Genomic DNA, 19,152 nt, shown 5'->3' with positions numbered 1-19,152 from the left:
TGATTTAGCATTAACACGGTGATCAGTTAATTGGTAGATCATTTGTCTTTAATCGTCCTTAATTACCAACGTTAACAAAAGTTGTAAAAGTACTTGCTGCAACAAGTGGCGCCAAAGTTGCTAAGCAACTGGTCCAGTGTTTCCAAATTATTTCCAATTGATGTCAATTTTATATGCACTGATAAATTGTGTTGGTTTGAAATATCTGTAGGGATTATTCTTTGAAATACTTTATTATTTTATTGTATCATCATTAACCAATGTATTGAATTGCATCGGCAGTGTTAAAAGTACATTTGCATTTTAACGTTTAGACTGAAAATATATTCCTGTTGTAAATATTTTTTAAAAAATAGCCCAAAATTTAACTCTACAATAAGAAAAAAATAGTCTAAATCGGACTAATCAGGTTTAAAATATCGTACAAAAGATACACGAGGTTTACATATTCTGCGATGTCTGTGTTATTGATAGCGTTGTCATAACAACCGCGAGGGTAACCCCCTAAAATATTGTTATCATTTTGTGAACTTTTTGAATTTAAAACTCAATAATATGGAAGAAGAGGGAAATACGGGAGCTGACAATATTGTGACTGAATTCGCAACTTATGAAGACTTTCTTGATTCACAAATCACATCACTGGATCTGTATTACTTAGAAGTAAGTTACTCTGTTTTCCAAAATGGTTTTGTCCAATAAAATATGGTTCTATACTTCTATATTACTGCTAAAAAGTACACAAAAATACATATTGGTGGTCAGTGTGTACAGCAAGTTTTTAAGTGCACCTTCTGTCCTGTAGCTATTTTCCTATGTTGCAACTACTGGTCTGGTGAGCCTATACATTCTATGTTAAAACATGCCAGAGCAGAAGCCCGAAACTGAAATATGTGTCATTAATATTTTATTGAATCTGTGACTCAGTAGGCCCTTACCTTGTAACCAAAAATACCGGGTTGAATTCTTAATACTGCCAACAGTATGGGTGTATGTGTGTGTTTTAACAAAACACCTAACAGACACGAACATTGTTCCAGCCTATTTTTTACCAAGATTAATTGTTGTATAAAACAGAAAACCCATGTTATACCAATTGTTGTTGTCCCGCTACTCATAAATAAATAAGATACATTTAAGGATGAAGAGTTGGCTCGTCAACTGGTTGAGCTCGGATACAGAGGAAGTGGTGAAGTCTTGAAGAGAGAAGAGTTTGAGGCGAGGAAGCAAGCAGCTGAAGCTTCCAGATTGTCAAAGAGAAGTCAACAAAAGTAAAATCTGTTTTTTATAAAATTTGTCTTGACTAATTTTTCAAATCAAGGAAAATCCTTAAACAAAGGTTTATCCAAAAGGTTGCAAATATGTGGTAACTTGTAAGCGGGTGTATGAAATGGAACATATATGTTATAACGACTGTCGTTGACCTGCGATGCAACCATGAACAAGTTACATAATTACATTTATTTATTCAAAAGAGCACAGCAACTCATAATTTCTAACAAAACCAGCTGTTTAACGAAAAAGGATCTATGTGGCCACTACGTGCCCAATAAATAGCCAAGCAGTGAGTTAAATAAATAATTCAAAAGTGTTGGTTCCTATCATTATCATCATTAAAACAACATTGGCATCCTAATGTAAAAGCTACTGAGTTTATATCTTTCAATGGGCAGTCAACTATTTTAAACCCAAAATGTTTGGCCTCCAGATGTTAGTATTGAGTAACTAAACATATAAAAAATATAAACAAAGATTTTTAGATAATTATGAGTGTTGATTAGAAAAATAAATTCAGTATCCACTATCTGATGTAACACGCTTTTAATTATCGCAAGTTTGCTAAAACGATAAACCTACATGATGTAACTTTTCTTATGATAGCGAAAATAATAGCATCATTTTAGCGCTGGTTGTTTCTCCTTTTGTGATACGATCATGTTCGTGATTATTTTCGGCAAGCTATTCACACCTATATTGACGAATATGGACCTCGTAAATGACGTGAGCAAAGCAGATAAAGTCCACATGACATCTACTTTTACTGTTACTAATTCGCGCCTTTCCACAGGCTTTAAATAACCTAAAGATAACAAACAGTGACTTTAATGCTTGGTGCGGGAGCTTTTAAATGCGTAAGTCTCAATCTGTATGATCTCACGGCCTGAGATTTGGCATGACAGGATTCGCCAACCCGGTGGTCGTTTCGGCATGAGGTAACATATCACCACAGTGAGGATCAGACAAAGACGACGTAATCCATGTTTCCGTTACCACTCGCTTTGATTAATTGTTGGTGAAACGTTCGCCGTTGTTTCGCCGGCCTGTAAGCGGGCAACAGCTGTTTGTGAGTCGATGCCGAACACTGGAGTTGCTTTAATTGAAACTTCGGTCGCGTCGTACCGGTCGCGCTCAAAGTTTGCGGCTTTGCGGTTCCTTTTTGTTTAAAACCCGCCTGAGAGTCGGCGCGTTTCTTCGTTTGTTGCGCGGCTGCATCATCCGAAGTGAATAAGCGGTCATACGATATCCGTTACTTTCACTTCGCACCTGGCGAGTCGCGAGCACATTACGTCGAAAAGTCGCTAACCATGTTCCCTTTGACGCGCTCCTGTTATCGGAGACGAGCTACTAAGTGCCCAAGGTGCGCTGGCCAATCCGCCATGCATGCCACACCTTTGATCGCTCCCTATAACTTTTGTTGTAAACAATCAAAAACCCGTAAATCTGCTCGCGCCCATCGCCAAAGCGGGCACAAAGCTGTGAAACGCGAGACGAGCAGAAACTTCAATCCCCTTGTTATTTAGACACGATTAGATTTCACTTATGGACGCGCGAGCGAAGCGATAACGTCTATCAGTTTAAACCCATTGTCAGGTTTCCTAACCCAGCGCACCTGTCCTGCATCCCAAACAAGCTCCCAGCTGCCACCCGATTCGCAACGTCTTATCGAGATTATTTTGTTTACCGCTGCCCCGTCACTCTACAGAGTCGCAACGTAAATAACTGAAAGACTTCGCGCCGCTTGAACCACCCCAAGCTTTAAATTAACTTTAAATTAACATACCCTGAGAAGAAATATAAGGTCTGATCTTCACGGCCTCGCTTAACCGCATATGTTTACACCTTTAGTGGAACCTAAGCTTGAATTATTTAGTTCGCGCATTCCATGAGTTTCTGCACTTTGGTGGTATAGAGAGGTGTTATACAGAAGTAATCCGCGGTCTCTACACAAATATCAATGTGAAGCACTTGTTGTGGGTGATCCGCGATGAACAATGCCACAGCGAACGACACTGTCACCTCTCACGAACTCGCTCTTCAATTCTGGAACCAACAGCCGAGTGTATGCGGCTCTACAGTAAAGTCTGTTTACGTGGGAGCGAGCGCGCCCTCTGTCCCTGTTCAGTGGTTGAATGCGGGTGGGCTGGCTAAACAAACTATGCGTGTCGTTCTTCCGTGCATCTGCTGCTCTAGATTTGTCCCGGCTCATGTTGCGACCTGCGCCCCTGCAGGGGTCGGGCAGCCACTCCAGGGTCAAGGCGCACGTGTTTTCAGCACCCGAGCTACGGAGGCAATCTCCTCTCGTCGTGGGTCGTTACGTCTTTTAAGGTTAATTGACGTGCCTTACTAGGTCGTCGAATCAACACGGGCAGTTCTTGGTAACTGGAGATGCACAAAAATGCGCACGGGCCTGAGCGGGTGATTTTTTATTTTGAGATTTGCCGTCATGTTTTGTATACACTCGCTAACTGGATAATGAGATATCGATTGCCTTTCGAGCATTTTCTACTTGGAATTTAAACGCTTTGGTATCGAAGCACATACGCTGGCATGCGTAACTGACAGGTACAAGTTGCTCTTTTGATGTCCGTGGTAACCCCTAACCGTCCTTGCGCCGCTGCTGTTATAAACTGGGACGTCGCTATACCAGCAATAACGCGGTAGGTTTTCGCACGGTCATTTCAAGTCTAGATTGGCGCTCGATAAAACGGCGTATCGGTTTATTGTGAGCTGTGCCAAAGTCGGAAACAAAGAAGAGACTGTTTTGTTTATCTACACCGACCCGGCACACCTGTCGTATGGCAGCTACGAAGGTCAACTAAGTTCCGCAGCTTCACGATACGCAAGCTGCTGTAATAACTCGAGCCAGATCAAGAGAACCTGAGTAATCCAACAACATTCTGATCAGATAACCGTTTCCGATGCGAGGTAAAGCAGTGGTTACGGGAAGTTCCTGTGTCGATGTTTTACGCCAAAAACTCGACATTACCAAAGCCTAAATTTTGCTAATTTCGTGTGACGAAACGAAAAACCGCGCGACGAATTTTGCTCGAGCTGTAATCGCCTCCGTTTCGACACCCTGTGTCGTGGTCCCTCATTCGTAATTACAGGCTGAACAGGTGCGCTAGCTCTCTGCGAGCGTTAGCGTGTTGGGTGACCGCCTATCACAGTCATAATACTTCTATCTCTGCCACAGCAACACTTTTATTCGAGTAGATGCGAAAACCATACAAGTATCGACGTCACTGCAAAGCTAATACGTTATATTTAGCTGTCAACGCTCTTTTCTTAGATTCCAACATCACGAACTAAATATTTTACACGCTTTTACTTCCAACATTATATAATTTGTAATATTAGTTATTGTATGTATTTTTTTAAATTTTGTGCAGATCTTTACCGAGTATAGAAGTACATTTTATTAGTAACATTAAAAAATCGTAACATTTTTTACATTTTCCGCAGGACCTTAGCAAGCTCGGGCAAAGAGTTAAAGAATTTGTTTCTGCGTTCGTTGGCGCAACGTGAGGAGGGAAACCGAAGTGGAAAAATGACCGTGAGTGACCTAAGGTCTCGCGTTGCTGCTTTTTAATTAAAGCCACGGACACGAAGTAGCCTTGACTTGCCCGCTTAATGTCCTGGTTGTTTTTACGCTGACATTAGTCAAATATAAGTTGTTGCTGTCTTTCCCTACCCATCCGTTCCCTGACACGTGCGACCTGTATTGTCACGTAAACAATAGACAGCCAGGTGGGGATGAATTACAGGTGCCGAGCTAAATTGCGCACAACACTACGGTTAATTACTAAGCCAGCTATCCCAACCCCATATATTACATAAGGCTGTAGTGCTGTTTATACAACACAACCGGTGCGGGGTATGGAAGTAACCAGCGTGAATTCCGATCCGGTTTAATAAACTAAATCGTTTATCATCTGACCGCAACAAGGCTGTGGTATTTCACGCTCTACCGGGAATACTGTCGCTGTACGTGTGATTTAGCAAAGTCTGCAAATAATTCAAAGAAATGCATCCACGGTAGAAAAAGCTCTTGACCAAATAGGGTGCCATCTGACAATGCTAAATTTTAAATGTAAAACAGACTTGAAATTTCAAGAGATTTCGGCACACCTAACACCACTTCCGACGCAGGGGGTCATTAGGGTAAGCGGGTACAGGCCTGCAGGGTCAAAGGTTAAGGGTTACGGTCAAGGGTTAAATATTGCCAAGAGCCCACGGGCTGTTCCACTTCAAAATTGCTTCTTTTATTGGGTTCCAAATAAGTTGGTGAAGAATTTTTAACAAAATTAATAATTTTCACAGTCAATCATTTTCATTCGCGACAAAAACTCGCGAAACCAAGAGATTTCTGGCTACATTGATTTTGCCCACCGCTTAAAGACCGAGGATTTTGAACCATATTTCGCCGGGAAAAAACGTCTACTGCCCCGGCCCTCTGATCTCAGGTGTCGTAATCAATTTTTTTTTAAACATTCAATTCAATTTCTCACGTAAGTTTGTATACAACGCTCTGCCAGTTTTAGTTTACCAAATATTGCAATTAATGTAAAGAAAATTACCCAACCTGTCGTATCGTATAATCAGCTTTGCAAGTAGCCTATTTAAGATTCAATTCATTTATACTAATACACTTCTTTATTTCAACCAATCTTTGTTTAGCTTTTACAACTGGGAAACACAGACTTCCACTTCGAATCCCACCCCCAACTATCAAGTCATCGCTGAAAACGCATCTGGATTGCTTTTCAAAAACAAACGGGATCGAAAAATTCTCAACGTCGACCCAAAGGTAATATCGTTCAATTTTCACGCCATCTAAAACTTTGTTACAAGTTTTTATTGTGTATTTAGGTGGTGGAGATGATCTATATGTGCATTATCTCCGTTGTATTTAAAGATTATAACTTTATAAAGGGCATTTACTATTCTTATGTTTACCTGCCTATAAGTCACTTTCACTAAACTAATATGAATATCCAAAGCGTTTTTTGTATATATTTGGATGCATGCACTATTCATATTTACCAATACATAGTGTAATTATAGATTGTTTTACAGGCAGCAACCCCGGGTGACAATTCTACCCGTACACCGATCGACACAGACCAATACATACAAGTGGTTATATACGATCACATTACTCGCAGGAAAACATGAAGAACGGTCGCATTTCTACAGCTTTCTCCACGTTTAAACTACTTAAATGTTATTTTACCGTTTTGTATTTATCTTGTACAGAAATACACTTATTTAACGTGCATATGTGCATAACTTTACGGATGTGGTTCGAAATCTGAGACGCATTTTGACGTAGTCATTACGAAAAAGGTTTCTTTAGAAGGGAATGCACTTTCAAAGGCGTTTCCCCAGTAGCCGACGGCGCGTTTCGGGGTTAGCGAGTTGTTTTGAAACTCTACCCTGGCCACTGTACAGAAGCTGATTAAGCCCGACCCCTTTGCTGGATTACGTGGTAATGCTTCCGACCTCGCATATTTGCAGCACGTAGCCTGGTGATTCGGGTTACTCGTGGTATTCAAGCTTTTCGTTGTTTGTGTCGAAGTTCGGCGCTTGGTTTATGAAGGTAAATAACCCATCGGAATTCTCAGAGTTCAAAAAAAGCCGCCGGAAGACGATTTGTGGGCAAACAACAGCTGCACGTCAAATTTAAGCCGCTGTTGGTAGCGGGAGTGTATACTGTGTATATATATCGTGTTTTTTTAACCGGAAAAGGTTATAGCGTTTGGGAATTTAGGTAATCAATCCAATAACCGAAGATGCGATTAACCAACGGCTGGTTTAATAAACCGGGAAATGAAATTCCAATACCCGGTGCTTTTGTCCACAGTGCGCGCGTGCTTCTGATATTATGCAGCTGGCTTCGTTACGTGCACAGGTGTGCCGCTTCGTCACGGCTCGGCCGAGTACAGATTGGCAATGCCTTCGTATCATTCGCCAGCATATCCCAACCAGCGACGTATTTGGGAAATATATCCGCGCAATTAGACCGGGGTGCCGTCCCAAACTGCCATCGCCGCAGCTGAGCCAACCTGGATACCTATTCCGCTCGACGTTGGTCGTCGAAATTTGACAAAGCTTCGTACGCACGATGGAGGTAATATATGGCCTGTTGAACCTTTTGCTGTGAAGGACATTAACAACAGTCTGTTTCTGCTCAACCAGCAAAAACAAGTCCTTTCGGCAACGACCGGGGATGGCTTTACGGATGTTTTGTCTTATATACTTGACATGGTATAGCTAAACCATGATGATGTAACGACCACCCAACAAGTTAAGTCTGTAAAACTATCCGTTCCCAGCGGAGAAACGAAGTTTTCTCTCTGGCATTTCGAATTCGCAGCAGTCGAGTTTCATCCCGTAATTTGTAGCTGTAATTTTCAATAATCGAGTAAGATAAAACGTAAAGAGCTGTTACGCCAATCACGCGCCGTTAGTACGCAGGTGTGCGACTCGAAATTAAGTGACCACTGGTCGCTATAAAAACAACTAGCGAACGTATTGGGATTATATTTAACCGGGCCTTCGAGATTACGATTACGCGGCATCGGGAAAATTATTATGACAGGTGCGCGAATTTTGTGCGGTGGGAATTTGCGCCACTGCAAATGACGCAGCGTCAAAACAATTTCATATCGGGTGTGTATTGTGTGATCGGCGGGCTTTGAAGGCCCTGGGTGCGGTCGGCCTTCTGTTTCGAGGTCGTTTCATCTCAGCACTGCACCGGTCAATCCATCACCACCGATGCGTGTTTGCCGTTCCGATTATATTTTCACACTTGCAAATCGCGGCTTCAAGCAGCAGGCGACGAAATGTTGTATTCGCGTGCCAACTGCCGAAGCGCGAAACAAAATGTTTCGCAAACCAGTGGAGCCGTTGTTGCCCCACCAAGCAAAAATTTATGACTCACTCGTGTTTGTAGAATCCCATGTTTTGATTGATAGCTAAATTTATGGAAGCTGATTTTCATATTTATTACACGCTTGTATTCTTTTAATGTGCTCAATTGTATAAAGAATAATCTTCTTATAAATTTTGCGGGTTGCCATGCATTAAAATGGCGAATTAATGTTAGTAACAGACGATTCTCTTTAGTCGATCATGCGTAAGTTTCAGGTCGACTACCCGCATAGTTAACTACAAGCAGGTGCATGTTGCTATGTTGCCACAACATGAGCTCTCGCTTCTCTTTGTCCCAGCATGCTGGCAAAAGCTATAATTTAAATTCTTGGCATCATTTTAAATGTGCTGGCGAACTAGGGAAAATGTGTGCAGCCAATTTTGCCGTGTATTCCTGTATTCGGAGACTCGTAAAAGCGGGAGTATCGATACCGGGCACACAGAACGATGTGTAGTAAAAACAAACCGTCAATATCCAGCGGAAAAGTCGGCTTTAATTATTTATGGATCATGTTGAAGCGATCTCGGACCTTCGGTTATGTACGGTGCAGGACAACGCGGCGTGTTCCTTAGTGTTTGCCCAGCTGCGCATAATCGGCGAAGCCAAACAGGTCGTCAGGTGCCTCAAACAGTGAGCTGACGCGGGCAAGAGAACGGGTTGAAGTAATCATCCGTAGCAGCTCCGGGGATGCGAGATTTGGAAATCATTAATTAAAAGAACGCCCGATCAGTTTCCGTTATTTGTTTCCTGTATTTACAAAAGCAGCTACCACATAGTTTAAATGCGCTCGACATGAAGCAGCGTGTAGATATTCGTCGTACACAGAGGCGGCATTATGCGGAGTCGTTGCCGCACCGTGACAAGCTCTTATACGACAGGTCGATTCCGCTATCGCTTTCTCGTCGTTTAAGGATTTTCTTTTCTTAAAAATCAAAGTTGTTCGACATGAAATGACAGCAGAGATTGAAACGTGGTATGGCCGAGCCTAAAAGGCATTTCCGAAAGCGATTGCCGTCGAAATAATGACAGGGGCTAATATAGCGGTAAGCCAAACAACCTAACCGTGGATCTGGCTTGCGTAAAATAATGAGCCTTTTTTCAAAGCATCACAGCAACCACTATTGCAGTGTAACGCTGCCTTGAAAGATTCCGATGCACGGTTTTGATAATCACACCAAGGGTAAATAAGCGAACGCGATAAAATCCTGTTGACTCCGCAGGCTGCTGATGTCGAGGTAGCACCTGTTGTTGACCCTCCCAGACTCGTCAGGCATTATCACCGGCACTGTGTACCGATTGAGCAATTAAGCTTGCAAATAACGAGCAATTAGGCCACTTGTGTGCCAGTTATCTTTCTTCGGAAGGCGGATCAAAGAGCAGGCAGGTTATATCATCGGAACTTCAATGTTTGAACGACAGCGTTTGGTGTGAGAGCATTTTAACCCGTTGACCTTGTTATCAGAAATGGTAAATTTATAAAGAGGAATTCCGTTGTATTGTATGCACAGTTGTTTTAAATTGACTTAAAAAATAATTCATTACCGCCGGATATCAAGATTAAATTTCGATATACTTGCCCGAGATAACGTAGTAAGATACTGATGTAAGATATATACGCGCTGTTATATAGTGTATTATAGGTTACCAATGTTCTGACCCAGAGATAAAGCATATTAGGAGGAATTTATAACATTTTGTTCAAGCTTTTACTCCGCGTAACAGTTAGTTACTAAAAATACGTTTTTAGCAATAAAATGTAGATTATTATTTCGAACTAAAAACTTTTTTAACGAGACGTAGAGTGAGTATATATGTTTTACTTTGTTACAACAGTCACGCGTATTGGACATTGCAAATTTAAAAACGATCTCGTTATTCAACAGAGTTGGTGCTGCGTGACGAGCATGTTAAATATGCATGCAGTTGATCATATTAGATAACAGAGTCAGAGATGTGCAAACTGCAGCTGAGAAACCATGCCATGTAAACGCTGTGTGATTACTGAATGACTGCGGGCCACAGCTCACACCATTCAAGGTTTTAATAATCAACTATTACCCCGGACGTTATAATCTACTTAATAACTACACAGACATATGTGTTTATTGGCAAACAGATGTATTTAAACAGTAGAAATGCAAACCTAGTTAACAAAACCATGAATGGCCTCTTTGTGTGAATCGGTAGGAATATTAATGTTGTTTTGTTTTTAATTATGGGTGACTGATGCGCCAATGTTCATATGATACTGACTTGTTTTCATAACAAACCAGCAGCTGTTTTGTAGTTCACGGTAAAACTGTTAGATTTATGGTTATTGATTTTGTTTGCTTGTTACAATTGAATCCATTTTGTGGTTTAGACGTCATGTACAAATTGTAACTCAATCAGAATGGGCGGTCGAGTTTAGAGCGACTTGCTTTTGCGCTGTCTTGGACGAATCGCTTTTTTCTTTTCCACGACGATTGATAGCGCCCGTCTTGAGGTTTTTCGCTTTCAGTTGGACAAGAGCTCGTCAAAGTAAAGTGCTGGTGCATTTGTAGTTGCAACTATGATGCATTGGAATTTTAAACTGAATTTCTGTTTCTAGATTACTAGAATTTATTAGCGTAAAATATATTGTGTTATAATGAGACTCAGTAAAACCTTAAGAATTGTCCTCGTACTGGTTGTTTGGAGTGTATTGATGTACACCAGCAGTGCACGGAAGAACAGGCAACGAAACACCGAAGGCAGACGAACCGATGTCGTCCCCAGGCCCAGAAGAAACCGGGTCGAAATAAGCGACACAAGAAATAACACAAACGCTGCCAATAACGCAAGCGCTGAAGAGACTGCACTTCCAACAACAACGGATGCTCGTAAAAGAAAACGAAAGAATAAACGGCAAAGAAAGCGAAAGCAGCGCAACCGTCGCAAGGGAAAGAAACTGCGCAAGTTTGCTGAGGAAACAGCTTCCACAGATTTGTTCTCCGATGAAGTACAAAAGGAATTATTACGGAACACCGTTAGCGAAATGTTCGGCTTCGATCATATGACATCACCGAGGCCGGGACAGACTCGGTCCAGCGTTCCAGAGACCCGAGTTACTGACATCGAGCTCGAGCAAGGCCTTCCCCACCCACCAGATTTCATGCTACAACTTTATAAGACTTTCTCCGCCGACAGAGATCCTGTAATGCTACCTTCTCGCACACAAGGGAACACTGTCCGTAGCTTCTTCTCTGTAGCAGGTTAGTGGAGCAACATTTTTTGGCAGCCTCTTATACTCCTATGTCCAGCAAATTTGTAGATTTTTGTCCCAACGATATTTTGCGGCTCTCGGGCTTTTAAAGTCGGTATAAAGTTATTTCCCTGTCGAGAATACGCTTCCCTTGGGCATATAGTAATATGACCGCATGTAAGAGAGAAATTAAGCGAACTTCGTGGGTGTTTTAACCCAGATTCGCAGCTTTGCAAATTGCCCACAAAATCCCGATTAATCTACACTTGTGGTTTTAGAGGTGTTGAGCTTTGGTTTTTAAACGTAAACACCTTCCTATTACGAATGATGCATTTCAACAACGAATGTCAAAGCGCCCCTACGCCTTGAGTTCGTACGGAATTAAATATTAAGCGATCGCAATACGCTTGGAATTCGGCGCGGCAAGAATGCACTTAACAAGTTTCGTATAAGCTGTTGACTCAAAATAAAAGTGCTCAAACCAAGCGGAAAAATGAAGTCGCGACCCATCAGTATGCGTGCGGCAATATTGGACCCCAGCGCCAATTTGGGCCGCGTTAGTTGGACGCTTTAGAGCTCAAATGCTTTTGACCTTCGAACGACACTTGGGTTTGGGTGCCGGCGTTGACGGACAGGCGATGTTTTTTTGGCTTTGAATCCCCCAGCGAGCATTTAGCGGAATTGCGTCATGGGCGCTTATAATGGCATAGACGTATGTTAGCAACCTGTTAATGTGATTCGTGCCGTTTGAAGTACATGTCAGCCAAATAAACAGCGCGCGAATAAACTTGTAGCTTCTAATTAAATTAAAGCTTAATTGACCACGATGCTGGTTGCAACCAGACAAGTCCTAAGTCAATACGTCGCGTTTTGACGTTGCTGCCTACATATATCGATGACAAGACGTGTTTATCGCATTAATGATGTGTATATTGTAGCAGGTGGTTTGTCGCATCTAAAAGACGCAAACGATTTAACAGACTCAATCCATCGTCAAAGCGAATTAGTCAATTAGCAAATTACGTATTTTGATCACGCATATTCTGGTATGCATTTCTGTCTTAAGCGAAACTATTAAATACATTGGTATAACCACAAATCTTTGCCTGTTTAACATTTTTAAATGACAAAACTCTTGATTCAGTAACCATTCCATTATTACAATAGTTTTAGTTAAGTGTTATAAAAATATTAACAAAGAAAAACGTTTTGACTTCTTTGGCCTTTCAAAAATGGTAAATATTTTGAGTTCAGCCACTAGCAATGCGTTATAATAAACTCGCAATTTCTGCGTCACGTTTCCAAATGGAGTAGATTAAGACGCGCAGAGAAAACATCGTTAAGACCCCTAACCGCTGTTTAAACTGCACACGAACGGTTATCTTGTCAGGTTTTCCTCGCCCGCGATCCCGACCGCCCGAATTTCAGCGGCAAAGGCGCATAATCACCACTTCTAGCTTCGCACAATGGCGCTCGAGTGGAAAATTATAGGGTTGGCTTTAAGAACAACGGCGAAAACCAAAACGGAACTACGCCGGATCAAAAGTGGTGTGGCCACCTGTGCCCAACTAAGCAAGTGAAACTTTACTCGCTCACACAGGCGCGCTTTTTGTTCGAGCACAACTCATCTCTCGTAGAAGCCAGAAATGCTCGCCCGACCACGTTTAACCGCGGCGGCCTCACCGCAAAGGGTCTTAGCCCTGACCCGTGATCTTAGCCGATCAACAAACTTACTATTTACGGTTTAAAATGAGGCATAAGAATTACAATTAACACTTTCAGGTGATACGCTCTCTCGGCCCCGGGATAAAGGAAAACCTATTCTAATCGTACCCGCTACGTCAACCGGGAGCAACACAGCCGAAACTGACTTAACAGCACGTTCTTTGAGGGTCTTTGCTTTTAACATAACTTCAATTCCTGACACGGAATCGGTTGTAAAGGCAGAACTACGAATCGACTGTTCGACAAACGACGAGGAAAGGGCGGGTAACGGTCACAACGCTTCACGCAGAGAATGGCAGGTGGTGTTGGGGAGTTATCGCCAACATTCGGGGCAAAACGGCCACAACGAAACACTGAACGTAAGTAACATAATTCTGATATAGTTTTAACGTACATAACTAAATTAAATGGAATAATAAAAAGTATATGTCTTTGTGGAAATTGTGTATTTTCGTCCATCAGTAATATTTGTTTCGCTTTTGTAAAAAACGTCCTTTTTCTCAGTTTTTCCAGCGAGCCGGCAATTTGGTGCGATTGTCGCAGACGAGCGCCACCGCGTGGACGGGTGAACACATTTTCGATATTATCAGGCGAGCAAGAAGAGATGGCCATCTTATAATTGTTCAGTTTGAGGATGAATTACAAAGACATAGGCGCAACGCTGCAGGTCCACTGCCAGAAAACCATTCCTCCCGTGAAGCGGTTTCCACTCCGGTTTTGCCCGACAGCTTTACTGTCTTAGATTCAGAAAGATCGAAGCGAAATACAGGCCGGAATCGACACGGAGGACAGCAGAACAGACCTGGTGACGTTTTTGACAGCCTGGCAGCCGTATCTGCTTCTCCTCTGTTGATCGTTTACACCAACGATTCCAAAACTGTCTTAACGAAATCTAGCGGCTCACTTTCGGAGAGAATTTTGCTGAGCAGTCTGGGGAATATCACCGCGTCTTTAGCAGCTCGCAACACAAGGGTAGGTAGTACTGTACAGAAAAATAGCTGCAATAATTTCCATATATTTTTAATTAAGTATTTAAAATCTGTAACCGTTTCCGGACACAAGATGTATGAAATAAAATACCATTGTTATAACGACTGTCGATGCCACGCAAGGGTAAATAAGTTAAATTCATGTCCTCAACTAGGTTTTCTCACTTTAACAATATTTACATTCCAGTTTCGTAGATCTGCTGGTACTCGAAGGGGCAACGCTGCTCGTAACGGCAGTAACTCCCTTCCTGGGGAAGATACTCCTGAGAATGAACAACGATCCATTATTCCGGTTAACCTTCCGCAATCCGTGGATAACGACCAAACAGAACTGCACGACAACGGTCTCGTTGATAGGGCAGTCATCCAATCCCTGACCGACCAAAAAACCGCCCGCAAAAAGAAACGAAGACGTAAACCTTGTCGTAAGCGAGGACGACGAGCGAAGAGGAAATGTAAGAAGGCGTCGTCAACCGCACCTGAAGCGGACCTCAACGGATCTCAACAAACGTGTTCTCGCAAATCGCTAACTGTTGATTTTGCGGACATTGGTTGGTCGCAATGGATAATATCTCCAACACGATTTGACGCTTACTATTGCTCTGGTTTGTGCAGATTCAAAAATATTAAGGTAATCATGTTGTCTCACTATATATCTGTACATTTATAAAAATCCGAAATTAAAAATGTAACGCATCACATCAGTTAAAATCTTTTTCTGAATTTAAATTTGATAGAAAGTAACAATACAGTTTAATAAACATGTACGTTTTTGATTTGCAGAACGCACAGTTTTCGAACCACGCCATTATTCAAGCGGTCATCAAAGCTTTTAACGTCCGTCCGAAGATACCTGCCCCGTGTTGCGTGCCGGATGAAATGACGACACTTAACGTATTATTCTTCGACAAGGACGATAACGTTGTATTGAAAGCATATCCTGATATGCAAGTTAAAACTTGTGGCTGTCGATGATCGTGACCAACCACGCCACAGTTGGGCACGAAATCAACAAACCGCACCGGCCCCTCAGCGGACACCTCACGGTCGGTCACGGGCGAAAATAGCGGAGCAGCTATGGGTGTGATTACTCCCTCGCTCCGACAGACAGAAACAGTTTCACCGAACGCTGTAGCATGATAACGTTTCTTGTTTCTTTTCGTTATAAATTAATTCTGTGCGCAAATCACTTCGTTTTCGTTCTCTTTTTATTGTATGCGCTTAACCTCGCACAGCAACGGTATATTTTCATACCTGCTGCTGTTTTCACGTGTTATGTTCCGAAATATTAGCATGCAAACTTACTATGTATTCTTGTTTATGAATAAGTAGCAGAAAATTCCGGCTCATAGTAAAGATAGGTCTCATTACTACACATGCAATCGCAGTAGGCTACCTAATGTTTATAAAGAATAGAACTATCGCTATTGCAGTTTTACTGACTACTGTCTGTGCCTTACCTGCCTAGCGTCGATCCCTTTCTGGTATTAATCTTTGACTACGAATGCATCATAAGATACTGTTGTTGCTCACTTGCCAACTGTATAGTATGCTGAGTAACAAAAGATTTCAAATTTTCAGAACGCAAGGTTGTAATGAAGTTGCAAACACAGATAGAAGCAATCCAGTTGCTACAGCCAAAACTGAAATTTTAGAGTTACAGATTTTCCTTCTCATGGTACAAGCAATTGACCGTGATTGAAAACATTTCCACCATTTTATCCGATGTGAGTACTGGTGCATGTAAACACATCCAGCAAGCTGTGCAAACTATGATATTTTAAAACTTCCGAAGGTATGTTTGCTCTGTGTCGATCTCTTGATTTAATGATTTACTGCTTTCAATTTAATTCCCACCTTATTTACTCTTCCACAATCACAACAGCTGGCTCATGGCAAAGTTTCTAGATGTATTTATAGATTGCATCCTCGTTATTGAGTTTAAATACATGCATCTTGATGTGGCACTTCAAAAATGCTGAAAGCAGCCTTTCTGAATAAGCCTTCAGAAAAAGTACCTTTGATGTGACAACAGTGTTGCATAGCAATGTAATTTCTATTACATTGAATCGCCTTTTAATCACTGCAAAAAATGTAACTTTGGTTGGTGTTTTAACTTTATCCAGAAAGATTTGTGCACCAAAAAAAACAACCCCCAAGTTACATTAGAGGTAACTCGTCATGAGGTGTATAAAACAGAACACTCGTGTTATAACGACTGCTGCTTTCTGGCAACGCGAGGATAAAGCAAGTTACATGCATTCATTTATAAATCCATAGTTTCGTTTTAGCTAATATATGTTTTGGAAGAAGATTTACAACCAGATGCTGCAGGATTGTACTCTTGCACTGTGCCTATGCAATGATCCATTATATCATAAAATCCAGTGCTGTAGCAAAGTTTTCTCTAGCCCAGAGTTTACAAGTTTTTAGCTCGATGCTGCCACCTTTGTGCGCAATATGATAACACACATTTGTTCAGTAATACAAATAAAATTAATAAGATATAATTTACCTATATCAGTGGGAAGCATCCTGTAGAAAGTTCCAACACAAAATTTTCTGATTAACTCATCTTCGTATGTGAATTGATAAGAACCTTGTTCTCCTCTTAAATTACCTGAGGAAAGAGATACACATACATACACTCAATGATAATTGCTTCAATACAGTACAAATTTTTAGCCATATGTGTTGTCTAAATTATAAGCCATACAGCAAAAAATAAAACAACAACAAAAATAAAAAAAAAACAGAAAAGGTAAACAAGTTGGAGCTCGTAAGCATGCATGAGGTGTATACAATAGGGCACTTATAAATTACCTCATAATGAATTGGGTTGTATTTATTTTAAACCAATTAAGGTGTAATTGGAAAAAAGTGGGCGTGAAGGTGCAATGTAGGCATACAAGTAGTTAACTGATTATCGCTTGTGAAACCAGTCAACCAACTGTACATATTTTTTAGCAATACATTAATACATACCAGTGTGCACTGACAGCCAACCCTTCTTAACTCCAATCAAGTTTGGTTTGAATGCCTGATCATACGTTAATGGTTTGTTCAACATTTTTGAAACTTTATGTCGTCCTGCTGTTGCCTGTTAAAACATAGTGTCGTGAACAAATGACCAATGATATTTATTAAATACGGTTGTTCTATATAATACACAAAGAAGGTACATAAAATAAGATAAGTTCAAGATAACATATAGATATTACCAATTGCACAATGTAAAATTTAGGTTTACCTTATTACAAGCGGGTGATGCATGAAATTGGCAAACTGGTTGATGTTGAAATCGTGGAACAAGAGCCTAAAGAAATATAAAATGGTTAGTTTTTTTAGTTAATACTAAAAAAATGGAGAAAAAAAATAACCACCCACAAAGTAACATGAATGGTAACTTGTAAGCTGACACGAGGTGTACGAACACCTGTGTTATAACTTATAACAACTGTCGTTTTTCACCCACGCAAGGATAAAGTGAGTTACATTTATTCATTCGTTCATAACATGAATATGATTGCTCCAACCCAGTGATTTCTTATTGGTTGACTAAATTGTCAACCATTACAAAAATAGGAAACAACATAACAAAAAAAAACACCCACAAAGTTAGAGATAACTCGTGATCGTGTACAAAAGGTGTATGAATCGCAAAATACATAAGTTAAATTCATTTGGAATACATGTTTAAAATACCAAAACTGTTTCACATAGGATACGCCATTTATTATGAATATTCAAAACAAACTTACCCGCAATGAGTTGGTATTTCGAATCATGTTGCAGTGTAGGCCATTCACAGTAATGTAAAATGGCAATTGGTTATCAAAAAACTAAACATACACGGAAAATATACTTGCTCTACAACATTTATTACAAAAACCTAAAAATACAAAATTTGGGGGGACTTCCCTAAGTCGCACTTTAGGTAATAGGGGATTGAAATAAAAATATCAACACGGTTTGGTGTATGCGTAGTTTTAGAAAGTACCTTAAACTGTCTTAAAACCCTATGGTACAATTTGTTTTTATTCTCTTTGGTCTGCTCCCCAATTTATATGGGATTTCTTTGATGTTCAGTAAAGCGTAGAAACACATGGCGACAAATGTAAACAAACTTTTGAAACATGGTTAAGTACAAATATAAAATGCAGTTTTTAAATGTGTACAAATCGTTTTAGTGGTTTACTTATCATAAGTTGTACTTTCAGCTTTATTATTATTACCTTTGTTCACAGAGTAATAAAATGGCAAGTCGTAAATTTGTTGACGTGTTTAAGAAAACGAATGGAGTTATTATTGGGATGCTCCATCTTCCAGCATTGCCAGGTATTGACTGTGTTTTTTTTTGTGCTATATCTATAATGAAAAAAAAACTTTTTCATAATAAAATAACTGACTTTGATTATAGTAGCGAAGATTTATAGATATATTTAATGCCCATGCTGAATTTAGTAATTTATATGGTATAGGCTCCCTGGCTCCCACCAAAGTTGATAGTAATATAATGAATATATTTTCCAGGCACACCTAAGAGCACAATGTCTGTGGCTAAAATATGCGATGTCGTTTTAAAAGAAGCTGAAATTTACACCAGAGCTGGATTGGTAAATTTGTTTGTCTTTATTTAAACTTAGTGTGTCTAAAACCAGCATTACTACTGTGTGAATTGCTTTAAATCGCTTTCAATTTTGCCAGATATTGTTATAACCTCTTTGGTGATGGTGTGTTACTAAAGCATTACTTTGAATAAATGAATAAAACTTACTTTATCCTTGCGTGGCCGGAAAGCGACAGTCGTTATAACCTGGATGTTCATAAACCTCGTGTCAGCATTACCATGTGTGTTAATTTGTGGGTGATTGTTTTTTGGGGGTATTTTTTTCATTTTTGTATGTATGGCTAATAGTTTGGACAACCAGTTAGTGACCCCTGTTTTTTCATTTAGTAATGAAGTCTTCCAGTCACAACTTTTAATATTGTAATACATA

General features: G+C 40.5%; 4 protein-coding genes across 4 annotated transcripts in view; 3 read left to right on the top strand and 1 right to left on the bottom strand.

Annotated features, from left to right (window-relative positions):
- The first annotated feature begins 434 nt into the window (after positions 1 to 434).
- On the top strand, positions 435 to 6,557 carry LOC100187137 (cilia- and flagella-associated protein 299). Its single transcript, XM_002130809.5, has 6 exons — positions 435 to 663; positions 1,141 to 1,271; positions 4,744 to 4,834; positions 5,602 to 5,744; positions 5,959 to 6,088; positions 6,358 to 6,557. Exons 1-6 carry the CDS (start codon positions 556 to 558, stop codon positions 6,454 to 6,456), a joined length of 702 nt encoding a protein of 233 aa, XP_002130845.1. The 5' UTR covers positions 435 to 555; the 3' UTR covers positions 6,457 to 6,557.
- Positions 6,558 to 10,812: 4,255 nt separating this feature from the next.
- Positions 10,813 to 15,584, top strand: bmp3 (transforming growth factor beta superfamily signaling ligand). Its single transcript, NM_001078519.1, is given in 5 exon segments — positions 10,813 to 11,448; positions 13,221 to 13,522; positions 13,668 to 14,135; positions 14,340 to 14,783; positions 14,936 to 15,584. Coding segments are annotated over 5 exon segments (2,010 nt in total). The 5' UTR covers positions 10,813 to 10,844; the 3' UTR covers positions 15,128 to 15,584.
- Positions 15,585 to 15,726: 142 nt separating this feature from the next.
- On the bottom strand, positions 15,727 to 18,085 carry LOC100182378 (28S ribosomal protein S24, mitochondrial). Its single transcript, XM_002130853.4, has 5 exons — positions 17,914 to 18,085; positions 17,403 to 17,468; positions 17,138 to 17,252; positions 16,668 to 16,772; positions 15,727 to 16,235 (listed from the first exon to the last, which is right to left on the bottom strand). The coding sequence occupies exons 1-5, from the start codon at positions 17,938 to 17,940 to the stop codon at positions 16,057 to 16,059; spliced, it is 492 nt and encodes a 163-aa protein (XP_002130889.1). The 5' UTR covers positions 17,941 to 18,085; the 3' UTR covers positions 15,727 to 16,056.
- A 157-nt stretch (positions 18,086 to 18,242) lies between these two features.
- Positions 18,243 to 19,152, top strand: part of LOC100178420 (uncharacterized protein F13E9.13, mitochondrial-like) — a 2,256-nt gene continuing 1,346 nt past the window's right edge. The window contains exons 1-3 of the mRNA XM_026837080.1: positions 18,243 to 18,269; positions 18,400 to 18,490; positions 18,686 to 18,780. Of these exons, the coding sequence (XP_026692881.1) occupies positions 18,258 to 18,269; positions 18,400 to 18,490; positions 18,686 to 18,780 (198 nt within the window). The 5' untranslated portion in view covers positions 18,243 to 18,257. The remainder of the gene's footprint in view (positions 18,270 to 18,399; positions 18,491 to 18,685; positions 18,781 to 19,152) is intronic.

This window comes from Ciona intestinalis, chromosome 12 (assembly GCF_000224145.3).
Source record: "Ciona intestinalis chromosome 12, KH, whole genome shotgun sequence".
NCBI classification, from domain to species: domain Eukaryota; kingdom Metazoa; phylum Chordata; class Ascidiacea; order Phlebobranchia; family Cionidae; genus Ciona; species Ciona intestinalis.
Note: the sequence above shows the minus strand (reverse complement) of the source record. Positions and strands in the feature narration are given on the sequence as shown.